Source organism: Falco cherrug, chromosome 4 (assembly GCF_023634085.1).
Source record: "Falco cherrug isolate bFalChe1 chromosome 4, bFalChe1.pri, whole genome shotgun sequence".
Lineage (NCBI taxonomy): Eukaryota > Metazoa > Chordata > Aves > Falconiformes > Falconidae > Falco > Falco cherrug.
The window spans coordinates 82,469,797-82,496,758 of record NC_073700.1 but is presented as its reverse complement, the minus strand read 5'-3'; the positions used below and the strand labels follow the sequence as shown (position 1 = coordinate 82,496,758).

Below are 26,962 nucleotides of genomic sequence, written 5' to 3'. Positions count from 1 at the left end.
CTCTCCAAGGAGAGATGTCACCTCACGTCCTTGTAAAGTTTTGTCTCATTTCTGGACACTTCTTCATCAGTCAGGTATTTTTATTTTTTGGGGAAACTAAACTAGCTTGGCCTTACGTAAGGCTTGAATTGTTAGGATGGTTTGTTTTTTGGGTTTTTGGGTTGGTTTTTTTTTTTTTTTTTTGCTTTCCAGTAGGCTGTAGACCCTACCCGCTGCAGTCGGGAAGTCAGAGATGCGAAATAAGCTATGCCTAAACATCACACAAATGCAGTCAAAGAAGTTGAATTTGGGTGGTGAGGTGAAAGGTATATGATGGACATTCAATTTTAAATGTGAAGGTGTGATTCAAGAATGTTTTCAAATTTCAGTGTGTAACATGAAGTTTTTATGATTTGTTCTGCAATCAGAATGATGAGATGATGCAACTTAAAAGCCACTTGCAAGCAACTAGCTAGATTCAATTAGGAGTACTGAATTAAGGAAATCTGTGATATCAAATGCTTAACAACGAGCTTTTGGACAGGCTCTCACCATCCAAAACACTGACTTTTGAGTTACTTTAAAGCTGATTTTGAAATTTTGAGAGAGCAATTTTAAAATAGTTATGTATTAGGTCTTCTTCAGCAAAATGCAGAGTTTAAAGTTTAATTTTGGTCTCTGCAACTGCATAGTAAGCTACAAGGGCTTGTAATACTGTAGTTACTTGGGTTTGTATTTCTGTACCCAAGATTGGAATGTGGCCTTTACCCCACTGAACTGATATTATCATCCTAAAAGTTTGGAAGCCACAAGGCTGGGATGTGAACAATAGCCTAGAACATGTGTATGCATACTTTGCCCCTCAGAATCTCTTCGGGTTTGTTTATTTCTTTCCCCAAAGGAGAACTTTTAATTTTGTTTTTCAGTAGGCTATACAGTTTTTTCTCTGAACCATCTCAAATAAATTATCTGTAATCAAGAGGAATGTTTCCAATCAGTTACTGCAGCCGTGTTGTGCTTGTATTTCAGATTATTCGCAGTCTGTAGGAGTTGTATAATGAAGATTTTAATGACTGAACAATACGATTGTGTTGAAATGGATGGAAACATGCCTCTTCTTATTTTGGAGAGCTAGCTGTCTATTATGTGTAATATTCCATATGAAGTTAGCATCTATAGGTGCTAAGGGGAGAAAAGTGTACTTTAGACTCAAAGAATGGGAAAAATGCACGTTTCCTCTGCACTGATTTTCAGCATCCCCCAGGAGATTCAAGTGCATCAGTCATTCTTTCCAAAGACCTTCCCATTTTGTTACAGTCACTAATTAAAAGTTGCCCAGTCTTTCTATATAACACTGATAATCACAATTTTTATTCCAGAAACCATATGAAACCACTCCTGCACATTTTTATGCAAAATTCTGTAACCTGTGATAGCTAAAGCGTTTCATGTCTTGTACTGCTTGTTAGCAACTGAGATGTTTGCAAACCACTGTGTTCAATAATTATTTTTTTTTCAAAATTGCAGCAACCCGTCTATGTTGTTGATATAATATGGGACAGAAAATAAAAACCTATAATATGAAAATACACTGTGTTAAATTTGCCATAAATTGTGTACTTTTTTGCTCATGCTAGAAGTTTATATGAAGTGCTGTATTGTTTTCTCTGTCCCCATTAGGTAGCTTTTGTCATATCCTAACTAAGGATGGCATAGTTCTCTAAAAGTAAAGAGAAACATTCAGATATTTGATAATTACCTACTTACAATTTTATGATTACACAGATTGACCTCAGGTCTCACTGGGTAGAAATGTCCTACTTTGAAGATTTTTTTCTTATACTTGCAGTATATGACACAGTTTGCCTATCAGAGCCTCTGGCATTGATGTAATCTCTTCTGATCCTTAGCAGTGTCTTTATATTTTGAGGATCACATTAGTAGTTTACTTAATCTTTTACCCCTGTGGTTTTTTCTTTTCCCCTTTCTGCTGGCTTGTTCCCCCACCATTTCTCTCCACCTTCCCTACTACACATTTTTGTCTTTCTACTTACTGACTAAAGTTAAAACACTAGGCATAGAGCGAAACTGAGCTTGAAAGTGCTCTTTCTCCGTTTATAATAAGAGAAAACAATCTAAACTGTGCTGAACCACTTTTATTTTGCTGTTAGCCCCATGTGTCAAACGCATTCATTTGTGATCCATAGCTGCTCCTCTGTCTTCGCTTGGTACCTGGTGTACTGCAATGGTCTGTAAATGATTTTCATGATAGGGGTGTTACGTTTTGCAGGAGGCCAGCACTATTTATACCATTTTTTTCCTGTATATGTGCGTGTGTGGTGGTTCTGCTGTGTATTCCTGGCCACCTGCAAATCTTAACAGCACAACCCATCAAACTACAGACTCTCACAGTGAAACAGGCAGCAGAGGATCCACCACACGTAACACACTGCGGGAAGCACTGTTACCTGCTGCTGCTGAGTGGAAGGCTTAAATGCCATTCCCACGTGAATTTGTTAGTGCTGTCAGATTGATCCAAAGCTTTCTGAAACCAGAGGAAAGACCTGACACAGCTTCACTCAACTTCAGCCCAATCAGCAGTTTGCAGCGCTGGTTGTCAGAGGAGAAAGCAAGTGTCCTGTGTCTCCAGAGCATTTCAGTTTTTCTGTATTGATAGTAAGAAACGTTTTTCCCTTCCCCCTGAAAACCCTTATCTGTTTTACAAGATTAACAGAGTGATACCTCATAGGGCCTGTAGGTAGTACAGTAATATATATTAACATGAATACGTTTCATATTATAGACTTATTTGGTAACATACTGTATTAAGAGACAACCTCTAAGAAACCTCAAACACGTAATACACTTTTGCAAACTGTTGAATGGCTTATTTCTGCCAGTATCTTTGTACCAGTCCCATACAGGTGACAAACTGGCTGCTACTTGAAGCATTAGGTAGCTTTTTGAACAACTTAGAGGAAAGATGGTTGACAGATGGTTGCCCTGTCAGTACTGGCATATTCACTCTTGCCAAGAGGTTCAACCAGATAGTGGTAAGTGCTGAATGAAAACTCTTGCTTAAGCTGGGGTGATTGAATGTGCTGAAAATGCTCTTTATAACAGGCTCTTCAGATAATTTTTTGGTCCAGGAATTTTCATTGATTATTCAGTATGAACACACGAACAGTTTTTCTTACAGGGAAAAAGAAAAAAAAAAAAAAGAGAAAAAAAAGGAGAGGTCAAGAACAGGGAAATCTAAAGCCTAGGTCTGTGGATGGCAGAGGCATTGGCACCGAGCTTATGTCTCTTCCAAACACCGTCTTACATCAAATGAGAAGCAAAAGTTTGAACAGAGTTTTCACTTGCTTCCCAGGCGTCTGCACTAGTGTCTAGGCTGGAGTCGTGTCATGTTTTTGTTGTGACACAGTGTCTGTGTGTGTAGAATGGGTATTCCTCCACAGGAATTTTAACCCCAATCCAAAAAAACGTGTGAGCTTGGGGGGTGGATTAACCACCTCTCACACAGAAGGAAACTAAACCCTGGTCAGCTACATGCTGCAGAACGTGTAGATATGGAGCCATTTTAAAATTGCTGATTTAGGAGAATACTGTCTGTTCGGTTCATACTAGAGAAAGGAATTAATCCTGTTTGGGTTTTTGTTTGTTTGTTTGTTTGTGCTGTTTTGTTGGCTTTTTTTTAAATGGAAGAGTGAAGTTTACCTTCAGTTTTAAGTCTGTGAGTTTTAGGTGAAAAGATAAATGCAATGACATCAGGGACATAGTCCTTACAAAGCTCCAGAAGATATAAAATACTTGTCTGACCCCAGTGTATCCGCACAGTCATTTTGAATGTTGATGGCTCTCCATTTGCTTATGACAAACTGTAAGAGGCATGATTAATCAATGGTACAGGAGAGAGAGGTGCAGTACAGCATCCTATATTTATGCACAATTTGTCCGGGTTTGGGTTGATTGTAGCATGGATGTACAACCATTTAACTGCAGGGAATTAACTCAGATCTATCAGAGTTCATTAATTAAGAGGTCTGCTAGGCTCCATTAGCACCATGACAGTTAGGTTCTTTCAGTGCCGCTCATCACTTCCCTCGATCCTCACTGCATCCCAAATATCCAGATTTCTGAATTATTTCTATTTTGAGGAGTACCCACTAATGAAGAATTGATTGCGTTTTCTTAGTTCAGGGAGGAAGCAAGGCTGTGTATACAGAGGTTCAATTATGAACCTCCTGGAGTAATTTTGAACCCAGCCACCTATCTGAACTCAAATGCTACCTTCTTATTTATGTATTACTAGAAAGGAAACCTAAAAATATTCAGAGAATTAGTTTTCTTTTAGAATGATTTGCAAACTTCTCTTCTTATTGAGGGAAATTGTTGCACTGATATTATATATGTTACTTATCAATAGCCTTTGGCACATGGATTAAAAAATGTGATGTGGAAACATTTTAAGAAGAAAGGAGACTTCAGATTAATTTATACTGTAACAGAAACAGAGGTTGCTTTAATATGCAGATGCATGCCACTACATATTTTGAGTATGAAAAAATGCTTCTTCATGAATCTACCAGAGAATTCCTTATGGTGAGATGAAACACCAAATCATGCTATACAATGGATTTCTGGTAGTGGAAGAACCTCAGTCCCTCTTCAGATCATCTTTTTAAATGAAAAATACTAATTGGAAGGAGAAAATTTCAGGTATTGAGGTTTTTGAGGCTAGATTCTCTACTCAGTTTCTCTGAGTGCAAATAAAAACCTGTCAGTATGTAATGTCGGGTGAGTTTAGATATATGGATATGGAGTTTGGTATTGCCTTAGTATAAATTGCAGCATCCCATGGAGTTTTAAATTAACAGCAGTTCCTCTTGTCTTGCCAACATAGTCTTTTGCAAGATGCTTGCCAGAACACAAACTATTTCAGCCCTTTTCTCTTCTGTTCATGCCATGTGGTGCACCTCGTGTGCACCCAGGCCCTCCCTGCAAAAGGGAGCAGCGGGCATGTGGTCCTTCTGCTGGCTCCAGCCTTCTTCTGTAAGGTGCAGGCATGTGCGGTACAACACAAACGCTGCCTTGCAGTGTGGTTCGTCTCTCCTTGGTTTGGGTGGGAAAGGTGTCCATAGAGCAGTTAACATATTTTTTTAAATGGCTGTGTTTATGTGGTAGTTATGTGGGATTTGTGCCTCATTCTTGGGGGCGGGGTGGAGGGGGGTAATTACTTGATTTTCATTCTGTGTATTGATGCATGTGGGTAGGGAGAGAAAGGCACAGCTGTCACTTCCCAGCAATACTTAGGCTACATCTATACTGGTACACAGTAGAGATGTATATAGTGTAGAACCAGTGATGATTCTTTTGTCCTAGGGCTAAAAGGCACACCACGGTTCTTGTCTGTATGGCTAAGTTCTGGTTTCCCAGAAGTGAGTGGCCTCATTCAGCCTGACCCTTGGGAGCAGTCACTGGCCTGTGCTGCCCCCTGAACCATGCCCAGCCATTGTCTGGGAACATGTTAGCTGGCAGGAGCCAAAACTGTGCCAGGGAGCAGGCTTACAATGGAACGGCAAGGGCAGGGGCATGCCAGTGCGTGCCCTGGACCTCTTTCCGTTCCTGGTAGAAACGTAACCATATTAATATTGATGTTCCCTAAGTGTAGCAGCATCTTTAAATCATGTTTTCAGTTTCCCATCAGCCCTATAATCAGGGCTAACGTTCCAATTCTATTCATTTTTAAAGACTGTGTTAAATGGAAAGTCAAACAATATTACAGCAAAATAGAATGCAAATAATGGAACACAGCTGTTTTATTCTTTTGGAGGGATGCAGCACAAGGCAGAGGTAATACCTGCAGAGGCTTTGGGTTTGTTTTGTTTTTGTTGTTTTGGTTTGGTTTTTTTTTTAGCTAAAAAGAGGTAGTGTGTGTTTTTCAAGCTATGCTTAAACTGAACTGGTACACATGTAAATTGAAATGCATGTATGTGAAGATCCAGCTGGGGGAAAAAAAGAAGCTTAACAGATTGAAACAAGGAAATGAATTGTTAGGGGAATGTCTGTAAATATTCAGATATCCTCACAGTTTCTTAAATAAATGCACATTTGTAAAGTACCGGATTGCATATTCCAAACACAACTTTAACTGTCCCTGTATCTATTCCCAGTCTTATTCTGCAGACCAGAAAACCCCTGCAGTCAGTAATTCTACATCAAATAAATTCTGAGTATGAGTTACAACCATCACACAATATGGTTACGTTGGAATATTTTTACTATTTAAAAACAGACAAAGTGGATATTTTAATTTGGAATCAAAGTGCTGTTATGTGGATTTATGGTTTATAAGGTTGGCAGTGTTTCTAAGTACTTTCTTTTCCAAAGTACATAAATATAAAGTGGTAAAAGTTGTGTTTTTAGCTTATAAATGTAGTTAATCATCTGTTCAGACAATAAAAAATTCTATTTATTAATGGCCAAGAAATGTTAGGGGGTTTTGGTTTTTCTTTTTACAAGAGACTCATTTGAGTCAACTGGATGAAATGAATAGACAGTGAATATCACAATGGTTGGGGGGGGGATCATGGCACACCAGTTGATCATGTGGAACTTCAGTCATTAATCCATTAAAGTTGTTACTGCCTCCGAGTCTTATTTAAAGGTCATGGTCTTTTTTAAGGATTTCGTTGCTGAGGAAAAGAACTATGTGTGTTTGATCCATCCAGCGTGTGCATGAATGTGCACTCGCTGACTGGCATGCTGAAGTATGTTCTCTGCTTGGAATTTGCAATGCTGAGCAGTGGGTGGGCAATAACGTGCGAGAGCTCTTGTGGGCTACATCAGGATTTGTATCGATCGTTCTGTTCTTACATCCTGTTTTTTATCATGGTTACAATATATGCAAACACGTCAGGCAATTAGACATGTGAAGACCTGGTTTGCTTGATTATTTGACTTCCTGCAACTAATAATGAGATTTTTGAAAGATTTAGTGCTATGCCATTGAATATAAAAGAGGATCAGAGGCCTGTATGTGCAATAGTTAGGTGTGGTAGATTAAATTTGTCCTGGCACCCTTATTGAAGCCTCCCTGTAGGCACTTATCAGCTGTAATCAGCACTGTTGCCAGAAATAACACTGCAGTGTCAGAAACATGGGTGTTTTAAGGGTATAGCTGGAGGACTTGAAACATTCACTTACTTGTTGAACTTTAAATTAATAAAGACCAACAAGATTCTTTTTCTTTCCTGGGTTGTTGAATTCTGTCATTTAAATTCTTGTTAATATTCTTCATAAACACTGCTGGCATCCAAATTATGCATAACTACTTAGGAAAAAGCTAAGTGCCATTGTGGCACATTGGAAATAACCACTTACGTGCAAAGTAATGGCCTAAAATGAAATAAAATCCCAGCAGGATTCAGAGGAGAGGAAAGAATACTCTAAGATAGAACTCTGACCATTGTCAGTCAGGATTATGCCTACACTTTGAACAATGCATTCTCTTTCAGTTGCTAGAATTTCTTTTTCTGTTCTCTCTTTTGTGATAATAAGGGTTAGAAAAGATCAACAAAAGTTATAAATTATGCACTGGCTAGGAGCATCAGATACTACAATAATGATTCCTAGCATAAAAGTGAGTTTTGATTCTCAGAAAGATAAAGGATATACAATGATATTGAAATTCCTGGACAAGTCCAGTTCTTTGTGTTATTTACTACATCTTTCCAGTAAGACTGTGGCTGTTAGAATAAAGCAAGTTAAAATTGGCACTTGACCTCTGTGGCACTGATTTCTCCTGCACTCAGAGGCTAGCTCATAGGCTCAGGTGCTGGACACTGTTCAATGAATCGGTGACCCTAAGATCAGACTGAGACAGTGTTACCGGGAAGGAGCAACGGCATAAATCTAAAAATTAGTAACCCCTATGATACTTCAAAGAGTTGCCCTGTTGAAAGCTTTGGTGCACGTTTGACGATGTCTTTTAACTATCAACTAGAACTGTGTAAAATTAGGAATACCTTTTCTGTTACATTTGTTATATTAAATAAGATGATATGTATGGACTTAAAGAATACTTTTCTGGTTATTTCCAAAAAACAGACTTGGAGAGACCAATCCTACACAGGGGCCAATCCTGTCTGGCAGTGCATTGTTCCTGTCATTGTACTGATTGATTCTAAGAAAGACAGGAACCAGTAGATTTCCTGCATAGTTGTGATAATAGCATTAATAATCAGATTAGAAGTGAAGTAACTGTAAAACACACAAATGCATGTTAATTTGTGCTGGTTACTTTTTGTGTTTCTCTTTTTGAACAATTTGCAATTCACCAGTTGATTTCAGCGTGGTTTGTAGACCACTTCTGCATGCAGGTTTCTGTACCCAATAATGTGCCACATTGCCTGTGTTACAAATACTACTCATAATTTTTTGCATGTCTTTCCTTCAGAACATGGAAATTAGCACTAAAGCCTTAGGTTTAGCTTTAGAAAAAGCTTTTTTTTTCAGTCTAAAGGAATCTCATGGTGTCACTTTCAGTCTCTCCTGTGAAAGTTAAATTTCTTTCTCTTGCTTCCTTTTATGTTCAAAAACTTAAATAATTTATTACTGCAAAGGAATGTGTACTGAATCCAGTAACCAACAGAGGATGTGGAAAGATTTATTGGGAGAAACATTAAGAGCATTCCTGGCCAGGTGTATTTTATTTCTTTTTTGCGAAATGGGGGGGAAAAAACCACCATACACCTCCAGCCAACTTCAGATATGGCTGGAAGCCCATTTAGAAAACAATGTCTGCAATTGTGAAGTGCTTCTCGAGACAAACTGAACAAAAAGCAGTGAGGGGTGTGAATAGATTGGCATTGCTGAATAGCAAGGAATGTGTTGCTCGGCCTTGAAAGCGACTGCAGTGTTTGCCATCTGAGTGAGTGGGTGTGTGCACGTGACTTCTGCTCCCCTCGTACATCGTATAGCAGTTTATACCCATGGGAGATGAGGGAGTGATACCCCTACCAAGCTGGAGTGGTGGATTCAGAGTTCCTCTTTGTACCCTTGGTCCATGACAAAAGATACTGGAGGAGCAGGACCTGAGTATGCTTTTTGCATTCCTTGCTTAACTGAATGGGAGGTGTCGCTCAGTAAACAGCAAGACACAGCTGTGGTGAATATTTTTACTCTATGACAATATTTTAGAACACTAATCAATGATTTTACTTGTAAGTAATTTTTTTTTTTTTTTATTTAACATGAACTTGTAAGAAGTGTAATCTTTTGAGGGGTTACACATTTTAACAGCTTGCTCACCTGATGATTTTTAGGACAAAATTCTAGTCAAATATGAATGTAATTTTTCCAGGAATGATAAAAGTATCAGGTATAAACTAGCTATTTCTAATTGCATACAGTTACCTCTCTGGCATGTTTCTTGTCATTTACATAAACCACAAAGTTAGTAAGAGCATTATCAGAGAATCATTGAACAGTTTGGTTGGAAGGGACCTTTAAAGGTCATCTAGTCCAACCGCCCTGTCATGAGCAGGGATGTGTTCAACTACATCAGGTTGCTCAGAGACCTGTCCAACCTGACCTTGACTGTTTCCAGGGATGGGGCATCTGCCACCTCTCTGCACAGTCACTGTAAAAACCTTATATCTAGTCTAAATCTACCCTCTTTTAGTTTAAAATCATTACCCCTTGTCCTACCACTACTGTCCCTACTTACTAAAAGGTCTGTCCCCATCTTTCCTATAAGCCCCCTTTAAGTACTGAAAGGCTACAATAAGGTCTCTCCAGAGCTTTCTCTTCTCCAGGCTGAACCACCCCAACCCTCTTCAGCCCTTCCTCATAGAAGTGATGTTCCAGCCCTCTGATCATTTTTGTGGCCCTCCTCTGGATCTGCTTCAACATTATAAGTGTTCCAGGGACACCTTTCCCCTTTCATTTTTTTCTTCAATCCCAACTTCTTAGTCTCCACTCCCCTCTGTGCTAGCTGATTAGGTAGGTCCCTTCACCAGTAGCCTTATTCCTTAAAAAGCAGTTTTTAACATTATGCTTTTTGTATAAGCTGTTGAAATTGTATCCTCTTTCTCCATTAATCCATGTTTCTTAAATGTCCTCTACAAATTCTTCCTTGATGCAGCATCTTAAAAAAAAACAACACTGGTGAAAAGATACAGAATCAAACTGCTCCATCCTCCTGCCCCCGGCAGGAAGCTGTATCTGCATCCCGTTTTACAGGTATGTGGGTCTCATGTTACAGGACCCCAGTGCTGAGTTCCCTTGATCTGTTCAATAATCTCTTCCATTGTATACCCGCCCTTAAGGCTAAAACAACTGTCCTGACTTCTTATATCCTAGTTTGTCCCCTTAAGCCTATTGCTTCCAGTTGTATCTACCATGGCTATGGAGAACAGCTCATGCTTTCTCTTTGTAGCTCCTGTTCTATATTTGAAACTCTTCTAGATTCTTCCGAGAGTTTTGTAGACCTTTCTTTTTCTCTGTTGCTTCACAGAAATTGTTCCCTTCTATTTCTTTCTCCAGGGATGTTTCTGTGCCTGGCTACATCTATTGATATTTTCCCAGTATACAAATGAAAATGTTACTAGCAGCAAAAGGCCAACCTTTTATAGTCAATACAATTAAGAAAACTTGGCAATTAGACAGAAGACTCTCAAATGGGAGATGGACTGCTCAGGTAGAAGCACAGAATCAAAGCTGCATTTTATTACTTCTTCCTGTGTTGATCTCTATACTTGCCTACCAAAACCAGACTACTTTTTGAAGTTAATTGATACAAAGATCAGCCTAAACTACTGAAGTCCCAGTGCTTAAATGCCTTTGTGAGTTTAAGTAGTTTGTAGGCTACAGATGGAATTCAGTAGTGCTTAAAGGTAATTTTAGAGGTCTTTAACTATGCTACTCAATAAAATCCTCCATTTTGTTCCAGTGTTTTCAAACCCAAAATTGTGACTACCTTTTAGATTTTAAAAATCAGTTAGGAAGCAAGTGACAGAATCAGGCTTTTGTTTTGGTGGTCTCTGTATAGATGGCATTAATTCTAGCAGTTAAAATGTATTCCTTTTTAATAGATAATTTTGCTTTTTAATTCATCATGGAGATTAGAAAATGGATATTACTCTGAGATTGTGTTTTCTTAAAATAAAACTTTTAGGTGTTCTAATAAGTACAAATAAAGGTGTGGGGTTTTTTCAATAATCATATGGTAATTTTGCACACTTGAAAATAGATTTTGAATATTTACTTTTCCCACCTTTGTTACCATGTTAACATTGTTTTCCCCACTCACCCTTTTTTCTTTTCTCCCCCCCAGGACCATTTGCTGCTTCAGGACACAGTAAATTCTGCTGCTGCTCTTATCATGGCATTAATAAAAGACAGAAATGCGGAGCTGATTGGCCAGCTGTTGGTCGCATAAGACCATAAATCATGTGTGGCTTTTGGAAAAGTTTCTTTTTCATCATCCATTCACCAAAGGTCTTGAAGCATTATACACATTAAAAACTCTGGATTTATGACATTTACTATTAAGATCTTGTAACAACATATTTTTGATACTTAAAATGCAAGTCTGATACTATTATGTATAATGTGTAAAATGAAATACAACTCATTCTGAGATACATGGGTACATACTGTGAGGAATGATACTGAAACATTTTTGTGAGGTACTGATCATTCAAAAAGGTGCACAGAGGACACCAAAGCATTCATGCAGAATTCCTTTAACTCATGTATGTGTGTTGTACTCTAGGACTGCATGAATTGACTCTTATTTAGATAAAATTATTCTAAAGCACAGCTTATCTTCTTTATAAGAAATTGTTTAAAAATGCTGCTATACCTGTTAGTGAATGTAGAGTTCATTGTACACTGTAGCCTTCCTGACATCAACAGAAATGCATATTGCAAGAAGTGTTGGAAGTTTCAGTTCCCTGCCCGCCATGGAATGAAAGTAACCTCGAATCAAAGAAAAGATGTGCATGGGGACAATGAGGTGCTAAACCCCCTTTTCCAGATGCAGTATGCTCTGGCTGTAGTACTCCTTAGTACTACACTTCTTCCAGTACCCATGTGCCATCACTCAGAGCTAGCTCCAGTAGCTCCACTGAGTACTGTATTACACATACTCTGTGTTTGCACATGTGTGTACATATATATGCATGTATGTGCGTATGCATGCTTAAAGCAAAAGGAAAGGGTTAAGACCCCCCAAAAATGTTTTACAACCCAATCTGTAGGTAATGGAGAAATAGAAAGATTCTGTTAGCTTATGTGCAAGAACACAGTTTTCATCTCTTGCTGATTAGCCTATATGTGTATTAAATAGCCGTGAAGAGAATGGAGCTCTCAATGTAGAATTGAGATATGCCACATTGCATATGCTACGTTGATATTCAAGTGTGAAAAGGTGGGACAGGAAGATGAAATGATGAATGGTTATTATTATGTGAAGTATCTCCAGGTATCGCAACCACTAAGAGCAATACAAGAGGATGGTCCTTGAAGACACCTGTCCCTCCTTATGCATCAGACTCAGGAACTGGAGCTCTCCTGCAACTCGTGAAGGGACTAGATTAAAGTCTTATGTACCTGTTGTGACTGGAATAAGGTCTTGGAGAAGTATCCCCACTGGAAGCGTCCAGTGAGTCCTCCATTCAGGCTGAGTGAGAGCACTGCCAGATGAGCAAGTTTCCTTCTGAAACCAGCATTCCTCTCCCTACTCCCAGCACGTTCCACTCCCTTTTGCACTCAGACAAAACTTAGGATAGCATGGTCCATGCTTGGTCCCCTTCATCTTTTCCTTCACCTGCCTATCTGTATGTCTGCTTTAGATCTTTTGGAAGCTGATGTTGATCCCAAACCTACTTCATTGTGTGAGAAAAGAAAGTTGTTAGCTGACTGTTCTATATCCAAGGAACACATTTTCTTCTATGCAGAAGTCATCCTAAGACAATTCATGAAGTTCTTGTGCATCATCTGCTTTCTTTGCTTCTCTCTCTTCTCTACTTTGATTATTTGTCCTTTTCTGACACTGTACAAAATAAGCATTCATATTAGCTCTATGTATGGCTATACAATAGGCGTATTTTATTCATACATATATTCATGCCTGTTCATATGCACAGTACGCAAATAAATGAGGAACTAAAGAATTTATTATTGGTATTCATAATTTAACAGGACAGTTTTCTCAAGTTTTCTGAATTTGCTTTTACATTAATAAATTTGATGAGGGAATTCATCTCACAGGCATAATAAAAGATGTCTCTGACTATTTTGTGATTCTTCTTCACTTGAAGACTAAAATACAGTCTGATGGGTTTTCCCCAAATAATAAACAAGTGTTATAAAATCCTTTATGTTTTCTGTCCACTCTAAATTGTACATTGTGATACCGCATTATCACTGGTTTGTGTGTAATTTATCATTTGCTTAAACAAAACCTTTTAGATTGTAGGGATGTTTTACTTACCTCATTCTCTTAGAAAGATTTCAATCCAATTAAAAATATTACCATAATGAACTGCTGTAATGAAAAATTATATTACAGTTGTTTATGGACTTATTTTGAAAAGAGAATAGACAATGCACAACGATTAGTCAGTTTCAGGTCATCAAACATACTTAGTACTAATCTTAAATAGACAATAATAAGCTTTATTAAGGTACTGTTAATAGTTGCATTATGGATTTTTTTATCTTTACCAGTCTTTTTAACTAATCTATAGACACTGAAAAATCTATTGTACTGGAAGCAAGAACACCAACAACAGAACTACTAAAACAGATCACTAGAACTGCAATTAAAAAAAAAACAAAACCCTGGACAGTGATTAATACTATTGTGTATCCAAACCAAATTAAATGGTCTTTTGGATGATTGTTAATACTTACAATGGGAATAAAGATATAAAATGAAATTAAGGAACTAGTTGATTGTTTTTTGTCTGTGCATTGCTTCTCACAAATAGTAATATTCATGAGAAACTTGGCAGCCTTTTGTATACACATGCTGTTTTAAATTTAACTAGTGAATCAGTCACCACCCATATTGCTTTGAACATTTGGACAGAGATAACAGAGAGCAAATAAAAGCTCAGACTCTGACAGCCTTGCTTACCTTACTTCTCAAGCACTCTAATTAGTATTCCTTGGGTAGTGTTCATCAGAAAAGCAAATACAGAATGTGGCCCTAGAAATGCCTTTCATAACTGCAAAGTTGAGTGAAATAGATTTGTATATTGAAACCAACCCACTTTATGCAACAACTGAAAACTAAGTTACTTCATTTGTCTTAGATCAGTTGGCAGAAGAATTTCTAGTTACAGTCTTTTTTTTCCTTTACCTTTCCAGGCTATATAGCTTGAAAAAGATGGCTTGATGGTCCTCTGAAAAAGGCTGAAGGAATGAAAAGGATAGAAGATGGTGGAATTAAAAAAAAAAACAAACCCAACCTCCCAAAACCAGACCAAGAAGCAAAGAGAAACAGAGTGAGGTGTTACCCTACTGTAATCAGTGTCATAACTCTAGCTGCTTTTAAAATAATCACAATTAAGCTTTTTGCTCATGTTGATGACTAAGGTAGACTGCAGAACAAAAAGTGTGTCTTGATGCCTTGAAGCTTTTGGTGCATTCAGATCTGTATTTCTACGTGACACCAGAGCCTCATAATCTCTATAATGCTGTTTTAGGTGCTATCCAAACAGAAGTTTCCAGAGACATGTAAGGTTCCTGATTACTGCTTAGCACTTTCCAGTGATACAGCAGCTTTTCCTGTCTGTAGGTGACTCCACCAGAGAAGGGTCATAGTTTGTTTGCTCTGTTCTTCCTGTCTTGGACGCTTGCTACTGGTCACTGCTTTTTGTTCAAGTTTTATTTCTGAAGAAAAGCACATTTACTTCCAGATAAGCAGTAAGTTTTTTATCTCATATCTCCTTCCTCTTTGTCCATAGCTTTGATGTGAAAAATGCTTGTTCATCTTATCAAGCATCCACCAAGATGTGCAGACAACGCATGCTTCCCTTTTTTCCTGTTAAGGAAGGTTTGAGGGTTCAGGAATAGGCTCATGTTAACAGTATTTCTGTAGGAGCCAGAATTCTGGGTGAGAGCTACCTTTGACCTGGCCCGATGTGATTGCTCTGATGATTGGGACATACAAATGGCTGGTAGTTGTAAAATCCATGTGCTATGGGATGAATTGAGCCCTTCAGAGTCGTGCCTTGGCCTTATGGTTTTTAAGATTTCTGATTATTCTCTCTGGTCCATATGACAGATGCACTAGTCTTATTCTGGTCTGACTAGAGGGAAAAAAAGTAGTTCGTTAGTAGATTGATTACTTCAGATGCATAGTTTACTAGATGGTCAATTTTTCTCTTCGTGTGGGTAGTGAAAGAATGGTATTTGGAGGAATTGCCTTGTTTGTTTCAAAGATCACTTACTAAAACCACAACTAATTCACACTGAAACAGGGAGAGCTGCTGAGACTCATAGAAATAATGTCTTTAAAGGCGCACATTGGTAAAATCTGTTATGAAATATTAAGATATAAATATATATCTTTATCTTATAGAAATGCATAATTATGGTATAAAAATAAGTTCAACTATAACTACATTATTCAAAGCCCACCTTGAACAGCTGAATTCTGAGAAACTAAGAAACTGCTTTCATTATTCCTACCCAACTCAATCAATCCAATCTTTTGCACCTGGTTTCGAATAATTTTTAATGGCAGATGGTTCGATGACTAATTCCCTGCTCTGGCTGTCTACAGTAAGATCCCAAGGCAAAATATCAAAATGGGTTCAAATCTTTGTGCCCCCACTGCCTGTACTTTCAACTTCAGACTGATAAGTTTTTATGACGTGCATCTCCCTTGGCCCACTCCTCAGCCTGGTTGCCACAGTTGAGTTTCTCTTGTGCTTCTGGCAAGCACCAAGGGAAAGAGGCAATCACCGACACTGTGTTTTTCCCAGTGTAAATTGATTTTGATTGTCAGGGATGTAAAGCATATGTCGAATATATATTTTCCTAGGTTATTTCTTCCAGGAATACCCAATTAGTTCTGAGATCAGAGAAACACAATTTCAGTGCCTGTGCTGAGACAACAGTCCCAACTGTGAAAATATGTTTAGGATAGCTGTATGCAATACAGCTTGTGTACACCAACCTGGGGAGCAAGGTGGCACTTCTTAATATTTATTCCCAGGGTAATTTAAGTATGCTTTTCAATCTTTAGATTGAAACGGATCTTTTCCTTCATCCCGCACATATTCCTGTCTCAGAAACCGAAATTACAAGTCAGTTAAAACGCCACAACACTGAATTGTAACAAACACAGTTACAAAGATAAATGAGAGAGTAAGTAAGAGACTTGGACAAGGAAAAACTGATGCGAATTTAAATAGGGTGGAGAAGGAAGGAGGCAAGAGAATATACCAGAGCTCCTCCAGATGGCAAAATTTGCAAGGGAGACCCCCTGAATGGCACGGTACGCTAAGGGCTGCGGGCAGGAAAGCCTTCCAGGCTCAGCAGTGCCTGAGATGGCAACTCAATAAGGCATTTTCCTATTCAGCAGCCATTTTAGATAATTGCCTCCCTTGGATAGTTATTTGTTGCTGCTTCTGCATCTCTTTCTTTTTCAATCCTCTGCCTCCTTCATTTTGTTTCCTTGCCTCAGACTGGCCCCATCACTTCAGATTTCACGTTTCCTTTCCATTCCAGCCATTTCTGTCTTCTCCTGTAGTCTTCTCCCATCCTTTCCCCTTTTTCAGTTACTCGTTCTTCCTCTCCCTATTTGTCATCCTCTTTGCAGTCCCCCCAGCCCACCATCGTTGAAGGAGACACTCCCCCGCCCCCCTTCCCCCTGCAAGCCAGGCCGTGGTCTGGCATCAGAAACCCTTCCTCGCTCCTGGATCGAGAACTGAGGCGTTTGGGCTTTGGCACCTCCACGCTGCTCACAGCTGGGACTGAGAACAGATGTCACTTCCGTTGCCAGCTGCAGGCAGATGAGCAGCAGCTGCCTGAAGGGACAGACCTCCTGCATGGCAGCTGCTGGGCTGACACCGAATGCCACTTATTAGCTGGAGTCAAGCTGCAAGCAGAGCTGCCCCACCAAAGGGGAAATAATCTGCTCCAAGGTCAGGCCTCCCCTTCCCTCACTTCAGTAGCAGAACTCTGGTTTCTAAAGTCAGCACCTAGTCAAGGAGACAGATTTGCAAATCTACCAGAACAGCAGCAACAACAAGAAGTGAAAGAAAAGAAGCCAAATCCAGGTACAGCTTGCAGTCCTGGCGACTGGAAAAAGTGTGTTTTCACTTACTAACCAGTGGCTCTGCCAGGAGTTGCTCAGAGACAAAGCCTGAGGAACCCCACGGTGCTGTGTTAAGCAGTTCCTTTCCACAGCAGAGACACAGCCTGATTGAAGCCCCATTGAAGTCAATGGGACTGAAAGTTCCTTGCAGTGCACTCAAGAATGCATGGCATCTCCTCCCTCCAGCCATCTTCAGCTCACTCACACATAACCATGCTGGTTATGCTGGGGTTTTATTACTACTATTTTTTTATTATTATTGTGCTGCAGTTTTAAGTGTGTATTTATGCTGTGCTCAACTCCCTTGCCATTTGGTGGGGGAACATTGTGGTCTTGATTAATGCCAACTGTGTTTGGGAGTTCAGTTGTGACTCCAGCTTAAGCACCCACAGGCCTATGGTACATGGAGCTATAGGGGCACTTCTGAAGGGCAATTCAGAGTTTAAAATCTGTCTTTGAAGACTCGCTCTGAATCCAGTGACAGCGCAGTAAGCCTAAAAGGATGATTTGGGGCTTGATTTAAGCTAGTCTGCAGGGCTAGAAAAAGTCTTGGCCCCTTGTGGACACTGCGTTTTCTCCCTCTCTCCTGTATGTTAGCAGTGAGGGTTGTGCTGCTGTGTTTAGCAAGTCAGTTGAGGAAGCTGAAAAACTGTTACCTGGCTGGAAACTAACCCTGCAAGAAGTGATTAGCTTTCACTGGGGTCACCAGCTGGGACAGCTCTGGGGGAGGAGGTACGCCATTATTCCTGTTGCAAAGAGATGTGTCACGGGGAACCTAGGGCTGCAGCAATACAGGCACAGATCAGCCTAAACTGCTGCTCAGCTGTACCGTGGGGCACTAGTTTTTTAACTTTGCAGTCTTGGGTCCTGTCTATGTTGAGGGCAACATGAGCATTTGTTATTCTAACACTGTTATGCCCCTTCTGCAGACAAGGGTGTATATGTAGGTGAAGCACGGGAGGGTCAGATGCAGTATGTGGCTCCTCTGTTTAGCTGTCATGTGCAGGCTTTGTAAGCAGTGAAGTAAGCCCTGGTTGTGTGTTGTGACACGCAAGACTCTCTGAAAATGATACATCTGAAAATGCTCAGAGGTGAACTGCATTCCAGACTGGTAGGTCAGGATAAGAAAAGGAAGGAAGGAAGCGAGGTGTCTTTCACCCCTTCTGGGAGTGGCTGCTTGCAGCAGATCAAAGTAGTACTCATATGATGGATATTTCAAGAAAAGCTGCAAAATGCCTGAATGCACACCACAAAAGGTATATTACTTCTCCTGTCGTTTCTTTTCTTCTTCTTTAGAGCAACTGGTTTCACCGACTTTGGTATTTGATCCTGCTTTCCATTGCGCACCTTTGTGTGGGCAACTGCGCAGAAATGGAAGGTGCAGAATTTGTCCAAAGCTTTGCTACACCACAACATGGTTACTTATTGTAACTTACAGCATAAGAACAGGCATTACAGTGGCAGCAATGCACCCTCTGGTGGTGTCCATCAACAATTTATCAAAAATCTTCACCATGTTAACTAAAGACAAGCACTGCTGATGGTAGAGGGAAAGCCAATATTTTGCTCTCCACCCTTGCTGATTCCCAGCAGTGATAAAGTGAGGTATTGAGATGGGCTGAAAAAGCACTGAGCATGGTGTGCTCTATAGCCATCAGCCCCACATGAGCCCCAGTGACCTACAAAGTGAATAACAAAGATGCAACTAGCTTAAAGAGAAGGCTAGAAAACACGGGTTAATGGAAAAATGGGGATTCATGCTAATCAAGTTATGTGGATGGAGGATGGCAAAGTGTTTGTTATTGTCTGGGACTGCTCCTGCCAACACGTACCTGCCTCAGGCTGGATTCTTGGTAGCAGTTTTTGCAGACCTTTTTCATTCCTCAGAAAACACACCCTGCGTAAGATTTCTTTCAGATTTCCAGAAAACCCTGAAATACAGCCCAAATGGGCAAGTCCTTGATAATTCTGTGATCAAATTATGAATCTTCAACTGCTTTTTTGAATTATAATTTCTACATTAGTGAAAATCTCAACTCTGTTTATTATTACTTTTTTTTTTTTAATCTTAAGCCCAATTTGATGAAAGCCTTATAAGCATCAGAAAAGTTTTAGAAAATAGCAGCACTGCACTATGATGGATGTAGTCAGTGACTCTAGTGAGCATTAATGAATGGCTGGGAGTTTTCAAAGTGACGTTAAGTGGGAAACAGGTAAATGTCAGCTCATCCTATATTAGCAGTCTTGTATGCAAATTAAAAAAAAAAGTTCTTTTGACTGTGAAACAAAATGGGAAATGAAATCTCAGTAAGAAGTGACATCTATTAGATTCAGTGAGGGTAACAGAATTATTTCTAGTCCATGACATTGATAAAGAAATATCCTCTAGAAGGAATCTGATCATTTACATTCTTTAGGCTTGTATTTTTCCCCAAGCAAATAATCAGATGGATCCTCAGAAAACCTTTCAGGACTAAAATGCAATATTGTAAATACTCAGTGTGGAAGAAATTAACCTTGTAGAAAAATTACGTTGCAAGTAACAATGTCTTGTAAGTAAAACAGTGAGTTATTCAATAGCTCTTGCATGCCCTCTGCAGTTAAAGTGCTGGTTTGTGTCTGTGAAGTCAAATTGTGTTATTCTTCATTATTGGAATGTAGTACCTGGGCTTAATGAAAAACTGTAGAGCAGTAAATACTGTTATAAGGTTTTTTGGGTTGCTTGTAGGCTAGGTTGTGGCTTTTATTACTCACTCACACCTAGCAAGCAGTACAGTAAAGCAGATGATCCTGTGCTTTCACAGTGTTACAACTTACAGCAAGATTTGAGAGCACAGAAGTAAACAGAGGTGCACTCCTGTAGGGGATCTTTGCTGGTGCACAATGCTGTTTCACTACATGCATGCAACCATCTTTACACAGGTTTGGATTTTCATGCATATTTGCTGTCAGGTGGAAGTTAGGTACAGAAGACCCTGTGAACTACTTTAAAACAAATGAGTCTCATGATTACATGTAACTTTTTTTGCATCACTTTCAGAGAGTGCTTATCATATTTATGCATAGAAATATATGAAACAATCCCCCTCAAAACAGTTATGAAAACAGGTGAGAAAAACTGTCTTTTTTCAATTGATTGTACCTCAATTACATTCAACTAATTTCAAATAGATGTCAAACTTTTTGACATTTAAAATTGTATATAATGAATCATACCCTTTCTATTTACATTTGAAGGCAAATGTACAAGAATGCATTAAAAAATTCATTAGATAAAAGAAAATATGGACACTCAGATGAAAATAAGGCCTGTAAACAGCTTTCTAGCAGATCCTACTCTGACAAACCATTTTAGCATATATGTAAATAAGCATGCAATATTCATTATCCATGGAGAGAGAGGCCTCATGTGCATGAAAATAAAATTTTTATCAGAAGGTAGTCTGAGGAATATGTTCTTCCCTGTTTCTGCAGTGCCAAAGAAGGTCAGTCCTGAAGTACCAAAGAAAAGGACTTTTAGAGAGGAAAGAACAAGTATGATCTAATTAAGCAAAAAAATCAATAACAATAGCAGTAGTAATAATAATCACAATAAAAATAATTAGAGGAAGTGAAAAAGTCAGTAGCACTGAGAGGATATCTGCTGTTTAAAATGTCAAAGATATCTTATTTTTCCTTCCAATGACATTTTTGAAGAATGACTTCTGGTTACCAGTTCTGGCATGGACTTCCATCACAGACTAGAACAGGCAATTTCTTGCCTGTACCCTCAGGTTCTCTTCATATGTATGCATAATTGAAACAATAATACCTCCTGTAAGCTCTCTATCACTGTCATGTATGTTCATTGGTAGGTACAACAACTCAGATGCTGGTCTAATGAAAATATTTCTGAAGAAACTAATATATCATTATAAATTGAATACAGTACTTTGGGTTTCTGATCTTGACCGAGACATTGATGTGCCAGCCGTTTTTGAAACAGTGTCCCTTCTCCAAGGAACTTCATAATCTAAATAACACAAAGGGTGATGCTGGCACAGATGCTAGACAGGGACTGGAGAAGGCCAAGAACCCAGTGACTGCTTGAGGCAAGACAAGGTCCCAGGATGGTGAGGCCAATACCAGATCGCAGAGACCCCTCAGGCCTCCACTGTGTCTCACTGCTGTTTTTCTCCCCATCAAAGTGCAAAGTGCATACCGTACACATGGTCCCAAGCTTGAAGTACGGACCAGAATCAGGAGGGCTCGGCCCTAGTCCCACTCAGGGGAAGATGAGCACTGACAGATTAGTAAACACCACTATGCTTTAGTATCTGCCTCTGTGCAATATGAATAATGGCTACTTCACAGCAGTATTTGTCACAGTGATTGTATTCATATTTATGAAGTCCTTTGTAAATTGAAAACTGCGAAAGCTTAAAAGTGCTGTCTTGTAAAATTTATTACTGCTGAGATGATTCTTTAGTGCCAAAACTGACTCTGCGTTTCAAGGAACCCTCAATTAACCAGTTGAGCCATGGAAATCTCTTTGCCTGTATTCATTTTTCAGTGGCTCTAGGTGGTATTAGTCATACCTGAAGAATAGGCAAAGACCTTGGACCGCAGAATTTATCAGTGTGTTAAAATTATCCAGTGTTTCTCATTTGGTTTTTTGCAATAGATTTATGAATGCTCCCCCCTGCTTGTATTCTGCATCAGCAACGTGAATTGAGCTGAAATCCCTGTTGAACCTGGGGTAAGAGTGCTCATACACTCTTCGGAACTGTGTTTTTTTGAAAGCATTTAATAAAGTAAACTGACTTCCAACTTGTTTATTCAGCGCTAGGCGTGCAAGGCCAGTCAGGGTACGCGTAACCCTGCCAGGCCTAACTGCTCCCCCCCAGACGGGGGCTTGGGCCTGCTGGGGGCCAGCTCACTGCCTGCCTGAGGAGAGGGCGGGGGGACAGGCTGCCCCCGCTCTCTGCCTGGCAGCTATTCCCAGGCCGAGCCTCCTTCTCGATCCCCACACAGGCTACGCTGCAGGTATGTTATATCCACAGCCTGATCCTGTCCCTGACTCGGCCCATCCCCAGGGAGGTACCACAGCCAGGCCTAGCAGACTGCTAGCTGGAACGGTAGCTGAGCTCAGGACCATGCTCCCCCCAAGGACCCTCAGTGGGGAATGGTCCCCAAATCCCTCTGTACCACTGCCTGCCCTCTACCCAGGGGTGAGGCCAGTGTCTGGTAGGTTGATGAGGAGAAACCCTCGGGAATCTTCCACATCAGTGAATTTTTGGGAAGAAAACAGTATCTAAAAAGTTGAAGCGATCCATGGAACCAAATTGGAATATTTTGGGGTTTTTAGCTGACTTAAAGCATGTGGGCTTAAATCAATTCAACAAAGCCACTGCCTTGCATTTCTTTATCAATATGCTGACTTCAGAGGACAGCAGCTCAGGCCACCATCCCCAGTGCTGTAGCTGTCCTTCGGCCAAGTGCCTGAAGGACGCCACCTTCCACAATGCAGCATGGCACTTCCTCCAAGCAAGCTGTGAGCAAAGGGTGGAAGTCTGACAGCTCTGGAGCCTTTGTGAAAGATACTCAGCCAGGAAGACTACTCCATAGGCAAGAGGAGGCATTAAGTGGCCAAATATTCTTCCCATAAGGCAATATGCTGTTATAGGGAAATACCAGTTTAAGACAAAGCATTTGGCACCAGCTGCATTTAGATGCTGAACAGTGTTTTTACTTTCATTGAAAATACTTAAACAGATGTTTCAAAATTTCCTTTTTCTCTCACTATTCACACCAACAAAAAATGCAAATGCCACTTTTTGCTTACACTTAGGTTGAAGATATTCAAATGTCAGGATTCATGGAGGGATAAAATAGTCATCCGTGTCTCTCAGCTCTTACTGCAGAGCAGTAGAGGGAGGGCACGACGGAGAGGTGTGCTCTGGGGGGGCAGCGGTGCAGTCGCGGGGGGCTCTACCCCAAGGCACACAGAAAGGGAGGGAGGGAGAAAACAGGATCCCTGGAAGCACCTGAGAGCCATAAAGAAACTCTAAAATATTAAGCAAGAGGAGAGAAAGCAAGTGATGATGGGATTAAGGTTGTTCCTGTGTTACTCCTTAACAGCCTTTTCAGCGGGATGCTCCTTTAATAAACGTGTCGGCGATTAGAGGGCGACTGCAAGGGACAAAGCGAGCCTGCCTGGAAGAAGGCGAGCGGCAGAGGGGCGAGGGCGGCCGCGGCCGGGCTGGCCCTGCAGGGGGAGTATAACACCAGGAATGGCGGGCGGAGAGCGGCGGGCGCCCCGCAACCTCCCGGTCCGTGCCTCCATTTGTAAAGCACACGTCTTCAGGTATTGACCTGTTTCGCAACTTAACCCTATTAGGTATGATGTATACGCTGCATATGATAAAGGTTCGTTCATGGGTTTAGCTAATGTAAAGTAATTTATGATATTATGAAGTGAATATCTAGCGGGAGCAGGGGGACAGGTGGCCTCCTGGCATGTGCCAGGGTTCAGATGCAGACTTCCAGCTGAGGAAACAAGCCTGAGATCTGTGCCCACTGATGCAGTCAGCCTGTCCCAGGCTCACAGGTAGCTGCATGAAGCTTTAAGTGTAGCTAAACAAGTGAGTATGTTGTTCAGCCAATCCTACACAGAATTTATTTTTTTTTTTTACAATTCCACTTATGATAATAGATGATCTTAAAAATAAAGTCATACAATCACATATTAATGGCTAGGGATAGAACCAGCAAGGGCTCTTGATACGTATTTGTTTAATACTGAAGTACTTACTCTCTGTTTGTCACTTGTCTACTTCTTTTTAAGATGGTGCGCGCAGAAGTTGTGGGCTCTTTCCGGGTGGGTGCAGTGTAGTGTTGTGAATGACAGTCTAGTACCAAGGGAGCTGCACCTGGTGTACAGTTTAGGGAAACAATTACCAGCCCCTCAACTGCTGCCAGGGCCAAGCAGGGATTGAGGGAGCTACAACAGCTCCCCGTGATCTCTGTCCGGCAGACGCTGAACGTGTGTGTGCACATGCACAAAGGCACGTTCAGAATTGCACCTGCACATGTTAAGTTATGTTTAAGCCAGGGCCAGTCAGTGTTACTCTCAGTTGTCACCAACCTCTTTATTCTTTTGCACTGTTTGTTCCATCCACTTGTTATCCATACCTGTAGTGCTAGTACTCAAAACAAGTGCCTCGCCCCAGTTCAGAGAAGATTCATAGCTCTTTTAAGTTAATTGACTGGACTCCTTTGCTGAATGTTAATGTTGTCTAATGACCACTTTTACATGTAATATGTTTGAATATCACATATATTGGATCCTTTTTAGGTACTTCATCCAGTTTAAGTGCTGACTGCTATTAGTGCAACACAAGCAGAAAATATCTGGCTGTATCTTGATCTCTCGGATTAAATACAAGTGGTGATAAATGAAAAATACTTTCTCCACCCATTTGTGAGAATACATCACACTCGTTAGACAGGATTTTTTTAGATTTTACATATTTTACCCAGACAGTCAGCTCTTCCAAATTTTTCTGACCTTTTTGAAATGGAGATTGAAGTTTTCCACTAGTTGCTGTTAGCATTGGCTTAAACAAGTACATAATAAAACATCTAATTATCAGTGGTTCACATGTAATACTTTGCATGAGAAGATCCCCAAGCACTTGATAAACTTTCATTAAAGGTGACAGCAAGCAATGTGTATAGACAGGGAGAGCTGTTCCCGTTTTGCTGGAAGACATAATTTCTTAGTCTCTGTTTACCCACAGCCTTGACATTGAGATAACACAATTGCACCTCTCCTGAAGGACAGAGGCATACACACACACGAATTGCTACTGCCTCTATCCCCATCTTTCCTTACAGAAATTTATTCCCGTGGCCCTCCTCGCCATAATAGCTCATTGACCACTTTCTACAGACAGTCCATCTGTTTTAAAGGATTTGGGTAGGTGTTGCATAACCCCCCCAAAAAATCCAACATAACTAAGTTTGGATCCCAGGTACTCCAATTAAAATCCATAGTGGCTGCATTAAAGATCAGCAGGTTACTCCAGATAGAGCTGGTAAAGCAGTGCACAGTATACCTATCTCTTTGTACATACTATTCATAGAAAGAGAAAACAGCTGCTGAAATTGCAGCTTTTTCCAGTACCTTCAGTCACTGACAGTCCAGCGAAGCTCCTCTGAAATGGGCAGTTTTGATCACCTGAAGCCAAGTAGAACTGGTGACAGAGTACCACTGGTCTCCACACTAACACAAAAGATATTGAAAACAAAGGAGTCTCAGCTCTCTGGGTAGAGGGCTGAAAAAGGTATTCCTCAAATTAACAATTGCATAAATGAGAGAAATAAATGGAAGCAAAAGAAAACATGCCTAGATATCCTGCCCAGTAACCCAGTGGTCCAGCCGTACTATACAAGACATTGCCTTGTGGAGATTTTAGACAGTAACCCCCAAACAAATCAGCTTCCTGCATAATGTACTGGGCTTACAGTTATAAGCACTACCTTCTGCAAAGCTCAATTAGTTCACATGCAACACAGGTCTGACATGCCTGTGTTAGTTTGATTTTTCTATTAGCCTGGCTTCTGTTACTTGTGATCCCCCTGCAACATGTTGGGTTGTGTGGCACAGAAGGAAAAGGAGCAGAAGGGTTGGTTGCACAACCCTGAAAAGCCTGGAGAGATTCCTCATGGGGAGGTAACTTAGGAGAACATTGACATTGTGAATAACTGTGGGTTTTCTCCTCAGGAAAAGAGGGTCACTCCATTCCTTGTAAGTGTACAAAGTCATTTGAGAAAAGTATTGATTACTGCACCAGTTTTCTCTTTGGAACAGTACAAAATGCTTGAATTTTGGCCAGTTTCTCAGGTCCAAAAGAATAACAAGAGCAGAAGTTTTGATAAATAGTCCATGATCAGATTTCTCTTGAGGGATGGAGACCAAGAAACTATATAGTTCAGCAGTGGCTAGTAAAAACTTTGCACTTTTGTTTTCTGAAGTAGAACAGGATTGAAATCTCATATACAAGCTACTGTAATCTCCAAGCAGGTTACTATAAGAAGAGCAGAAGTCTTAAGATAAAGTCTTACAGGTTGTTTTAGTTGACTTACCACACTGCAGAGATTTCCATACTTTAGAGATGTGTTCACAGTTCAGGGGTAAAAACTACCAGTAGCATCAGGGATACGTATCAGAGAGGAATAGAACAGGGAACTCACTACCAGCACTTACCACTACACGCACTTTTCAGAATGGTGTAAGCCTTCTGCCAACCGCTGGTCAACTGATCTCATTTCCAGATTGTGCCTCAGCTGTGCAGCCTGCTAGCCAAACTCCCTTCTGCTACACCAGCTGCAAGGCTCTCCTTCCCTTCATAGGCAGCTATCATCAGCCTTAAATCACCCTCTCTAGCCCCATACTTTCATGAGATTCAGGTGTGCTTTTCCCATGTGAGAACTCTTTCCTACCCCTGATTAGCTTTTTTTTGATCTTCTTTGAATTGCAAAATCTCATGGCCCTAGTTTCCATGGGGGACCAGAAACCTCCTCTGGAAACTCCATTTTCTATTTCCTAGCACAATGCTGTCTGAAGCCTTATTTTTTTTCCTCCCCTGCTCTATA

General features: G+C 40.3%; 1 protein-coding gene across 2 annotated transcripts in view; it reads left to right on the top strand.

The window, feature by feature from the left end:
* CRPPA (CDP-L-ribitol pyrophosphorylase A) overlaps nt 1-13,935 on the top strand; it is a 125,719-nt gene extending 111,784 nt beyond the window's left edge. For both annotated transcript variants that reach the window (XM_055709517.1, XM_055709516.1), the window contains one exon: nt 11,321-13,935. In XM_055709517.1, coding sequence (XP_055565492.1) covers nt 11,321-11,425 — 105 coding nt within the window. In that variant the 3' untranslated portion in view covers nt 11,426-13,935. The remainder of the gene's footprint in view (nt 1-11,320) is intronic.
* Nucleotides 13,936-26,962: the final 13,027 nt, after the last annotated feature.